The following is a 4,080-nucleotide window of genomic DNA, read 5'->3' as shown; positions in this document are numbered from 1 at the left end:
CCCAGCCCAACGCAACCATTCTATGGTTCTGTGATCTATAAGGTCCAGGCTTCTCTATCACTCAGTGGCTCTAATGATCTATGAGGTACCTTTCAACCCAAGCCATTCCACGATTCTTTGATTTTTAAGACCCCCTCCTCCAACCTAAGCCATTCTGTCATTCTCTGTAGATGATATATTCCTCATGCCCATCATAGGTAGCATCTCCCGGTCTCCATGGCCTGGCTGTAGTGCCTCTAACCTGATTCTGGCCCTCTCATCCTATGGGACTGCCTGGTGGGGGTGGCTCAGAGTGCCAGGGGGATGTGGCTAACCCGTTCCCGTTCTTGTACCCAGTGGGGGAGCAGGTGGTGATCCGATCCTTCCCCATCTCCTCGCTGACCAAAGAGAAGAAGATCAACATCCAGGCCCAGGTGGATCAGTTCATCCAGGAGGGCCTGCAGCTGCGCTCGTGCACATTCCAGGTGAGACCATCTGGGGCGGTGGAGCTGCTCCTGGGGAGCACATTGGTGGTGGGACCCAGCAGGTACATGGCCGTTGCTGCCGCCATCCCTTGGGACAGGTCCCTCGCTGCCCAGGCTGGAGTGGCAGGGGGATGTTTTGTGGGCAGGGACCAAAGGCAGCCTCAAGGTGGTGGAACTTGAGGACCCATTGCAGGGGAGGGCTGCGGACCTGGTGCAGGACCAGCTGCAGTCCTCTTGTAGTAGAAGTAGCATCTTGCTGGTTACCTGGGCGCTGCTTCCCAGCTCCTTCGAGGCTGCTGTAGCTGTACTCTGGGAACACCACAGGAGCAGCATGCGGGTGCTGAGTGCTCAGCAGGAACACAGTGTGCTCCTGAGGGACAGTGGGGCAGCCCACCCAGCCTGCCTCCTGCCTGGGGCCATCACTTCTGGCTAGGATCCAAGCTGTGCCAGTGGGAAGAATTGGAGGAGGATGCTCTCTGCGTTCTCTCGAGCCTGCTCTTTGCTTGTCCCCACAGCTGCTGAAGATTGCCTTCGATGAGGAGGTGGCTTCGGACAGCGCCGAGGTCTTCAGGAAGCACCTGCACAAGCTGCGCTACCCCCAGCATGTGCACGGCACCTTTGCCTTCACCGTGGGCCAGTCTCCCAAGCAAGCCATGCAGCCCAAGGCCAAGGAGAAGAACCCCTCGCTCAGGTACGTGTGCAGCAGAGCAGGGAGAGTAGCTCCGAGGACGTGCTCGGCCCTTGCAGGTGCTGCTGGGGTTGTCCTCTCCCTCTTCCAGCAGGGAAACACCAGGCACAGGCTCCTGAGCAGGAGCGAGGGGTCCCAGAGCTTGCACGGGATCTCTGCTCACCTTTGGGTTTTCCCACGGAGGGGAACGTGCTGCACGTTGAGCAGCACTCAGGGCTGCACAGCTGCCCGGGCTGAAGCAGAAGGAGGCAGAGAGGTCCCAGCAGGCACAGGAGTGTGGTCCCTGCTCTGCAGGAGGACGGGGAGCGCTGCGGGGCCGTGGAAGAGCTCTGTGTGTGGTGCTGCCTTGGGGCCAGCTCCCGTGCTCGCTGGCTGCGGGAACCGCTGCTGTGGCGCTGGGCTCTGGGTGCTGCGGTGCTCGTGCTTGGTGTGCCCGCAGTCTGAGCTTCTCTCCGTGTGTTTGTGACTCAGCTCCCAGCAGGTGACCGATATGTTCCAGGGCCTGACAGTGGGGGTCATGTCCCTCGGGCACCTTGGCCATTCGACCACGTAAGATGCCTTCACCTCTGGGCGCGAGCTTGCGAGGTGGCATTGGCTCAGGCTGCAGCCTTCACTGCTCCCGGGGTTTCTTCTCACCTGCTCTGCATGCTGCCTGGGCTGCGGGTTGGTCACGCCGGGGATGCCTTTCTCCAGGCCGCCTCGTGCCCCAGGACGTGCTCAGGGAGCTGTGCTTTTTCCCACTAACCTCTAGAGACCACCAGAGCTGCAGGGCCCAGCTCCTGGCCTGGGCACAGCCCTCAATCTTGGTATCAGCTCCATCACCACCCCACAGATCTCCTTCCAGCTGTGCCCCACGCTAGCTGCAGGTCTCGTTCCTCTGGTTACAAAGCACTCCTACTTGAAACCTGCCTCTGTACGTGGCCGTTTGTTCTCAGGACAGTGTTACTCCTCAGTCCCACAGCTTTTCTTCCCTTGATAAGTTCAGGGAGTGGTTGGATTCCTCACGGTCTGCTTTGCAAAGCAAAGGAGGTCACCTGCTAGTCTCACTTCAGCCCTATTCCTATGAGGTGAATTACTGGAAATCTGAGCATCATCTCAGATGTTACCCTGGGCTGGAGGTGGCCATTCCTCAGTTGATTTCCTGCTTCTCCTTCACTTGTTCCTCTTGGAGCTCCCTGAGATGACGACAATGTGCCTGAGGTCCTGCACACAGGCAGACCATTCTTACCTTCAGGGGGATGTGTTCAGGAGCTCTGTTCTGAGCACACAGCCTAGGCATCTGCACGGTTTTGAAGATTTCCCTTCCATACCTTCTGTGTTCTGCCCCTGGCAGACAGGGAAATGCCTAGGGGTTGAGCCCACCTTGAAATGAAGGAATTCTCCACGTTGAGGGCAGTGAGGCACCGGACCGGGCTGCCCGGAGAAGCTGGGGATACCCCATTGTTGGAAGCATTGGAGTTGGGTTGGAAGTGTTAGGAATTGAGTTGGAAGGGGATACCCCATTGTTGGAAGTGCTGAAGTTGGGTTGGGTGAGGATACCCCATTGCTGGAGGTGTTGGAGTTGAGTTGGAAGTATTAGGAGTTGGGTTGGAAGGGGATACTTCACTACTGGAAGCGTTTGAGTTGGGCTGGATGGGGGTACCCCATTGCTGGAAGTGTTAGGAGTTGGGTTGTGTGAGGATACCCCATTGTTGGAAGTTTGGAGTCATTGTTGGAAGTGTTAGGAGTTGGATTGGATGGGGATACTCCATTGCTGGAAGTGTTGGAGTTGGGTTGGATGGGGTTTTGGGCAACCTGTTCTAGTGGCACATGGACTGAACCAGAGGATCTTTCAGGTCCCTTCCAACACAAACCATGCTGTGGTTCTCTGATTCTCTGGGGCAGTACCAGATAGGGGTGTTGGAGAGCTCAGACATGGAAGCGCAGGCATCGGAGCCCAGGATGCTGCTGGCACCATGGGAGGCTGCTGTGGGCCCAGCCCAGCCTGCTGCCCTCATGCTCTGTCAGCTTTATCTGGGGTTCGGAGCCCCATGGAGCACACTTCCCTGGTGCTGGGACCTGCAGGTGACATCTCTCCTCTGGTGGCACTGACTGCGGCTGCAGATGGTGGTCGGGGCGCTCCCGTCTCTCCTTTGCTCTGGGTGTCACCGCGGGTGTTTCTCTAACCACCAGGACCTGCTGCAGCACTGGGCTGCGGCCACGCGCGGGTGTCAGCGGGTGTCACCTGGCCTCAGCCTCTTCTCCTGTTCCAGGACGCTCTCCAAAAACCTGGTGAAAAACGCCAAGAAAACCATCGGCCGCCAATACGTGACACGCAAGAAATACACGCCGCCTGCCTGGGAGCAGCGCAGCAGCCAGCACTTCCCAGAGGACAACGAGGATGAGATCTCAGGTTGGGAGCGCCCTGCAGGGAGGGAGTGGCTGGGTGGGTGCTGGAGCAGGGTGAGCTCTCCAAGGGAACAGGGAGCAGGAATGGGAGCATCCCTAGGTGGAGCATTGCCATGGTGGACAAAGAAGGGGTGACTGATGTCACCTACCTGGAGTTGTGCGAGGCCTTTGACATGGTCCCACACCACCCGTTGGAGCAGGTGGCCTTGAGAGGTCCCTTCCAACTCACACCATTCTGTGATTCTATGATCATCTGTGCCAGCGCTGACGTAGAACCCCGTTGTCTCCGCAGTGTCCGAGGAGATGGACAGGAGCACTTTGACCCCCACCACCACCATCAGACCCTCGGAGAAGATGACCATCAACCACCTGGTGGAGCGCGCCTGCTGCCGCGACTACCAGCGCCTGGGGCTGGGGACGCTCAGCAGCAGTCTCACGCGTTCCAAGAATGAACCCTTCCGCATCTCCACGGTGAACCGCATGTACGCCATTTGTCGGAGGTGAGACTGACTTGGAGCCAGGAGGGTGTGCTGGTTGCCA

At 58.4% G+C, this 4,080-nt stretch overlaps 1 protein-coding gene across 1 annotated transcript in view; it reads left to right on the top strand.

Moving 5' to 3' along the window:
- The window catches only part of SBF1 (SET binding factor 1), a 45,721-nt gene that overhangs the window by 25,008 nt on the left and 16,633 nt on the right, over positions 1-4,080 (top strand). Inside the window, exons 23-27 of the mRNA XM_021384430.1 lie at positions 337-464; positions 980-1,155; positions 1,624-1,701; positions 3,405-3,544; positions 3,833-4,040. Coding sequence (XP_021240105.1) covers positions 337-464; positions 980-1,155; positions 1,624-1,701; positions 3,405-3,544; positions 3,833-4,040 — 730 coding nt within the window. The remainder of the gene's footprint in view (positions 1-336; positions 465-979; positions 1,156-1,623; positions 1,702-3,404; positions 3,545-3,832; positions 4,041-4,080) is intronic.

This window comes from Numida meleagris, chromosome 1, assembly GCF_002078875.1.
Source record: "Numida meleagris isolate 19003 breed g44 Domestic line chromosome 1, NumMel1.0, whole genome shotgun sequence".
In the NCBI taxonomy this organism is placed as follows: Eukaryota; Metazoa; Chordata; class Aves; order Galliformes; family Numididae; genus Numida; species Numida meleagris.
Note: the sequence above shows the minus strand (reverse complement) of the source record. Positions and strands in the feature narration are given on the sequence as shown.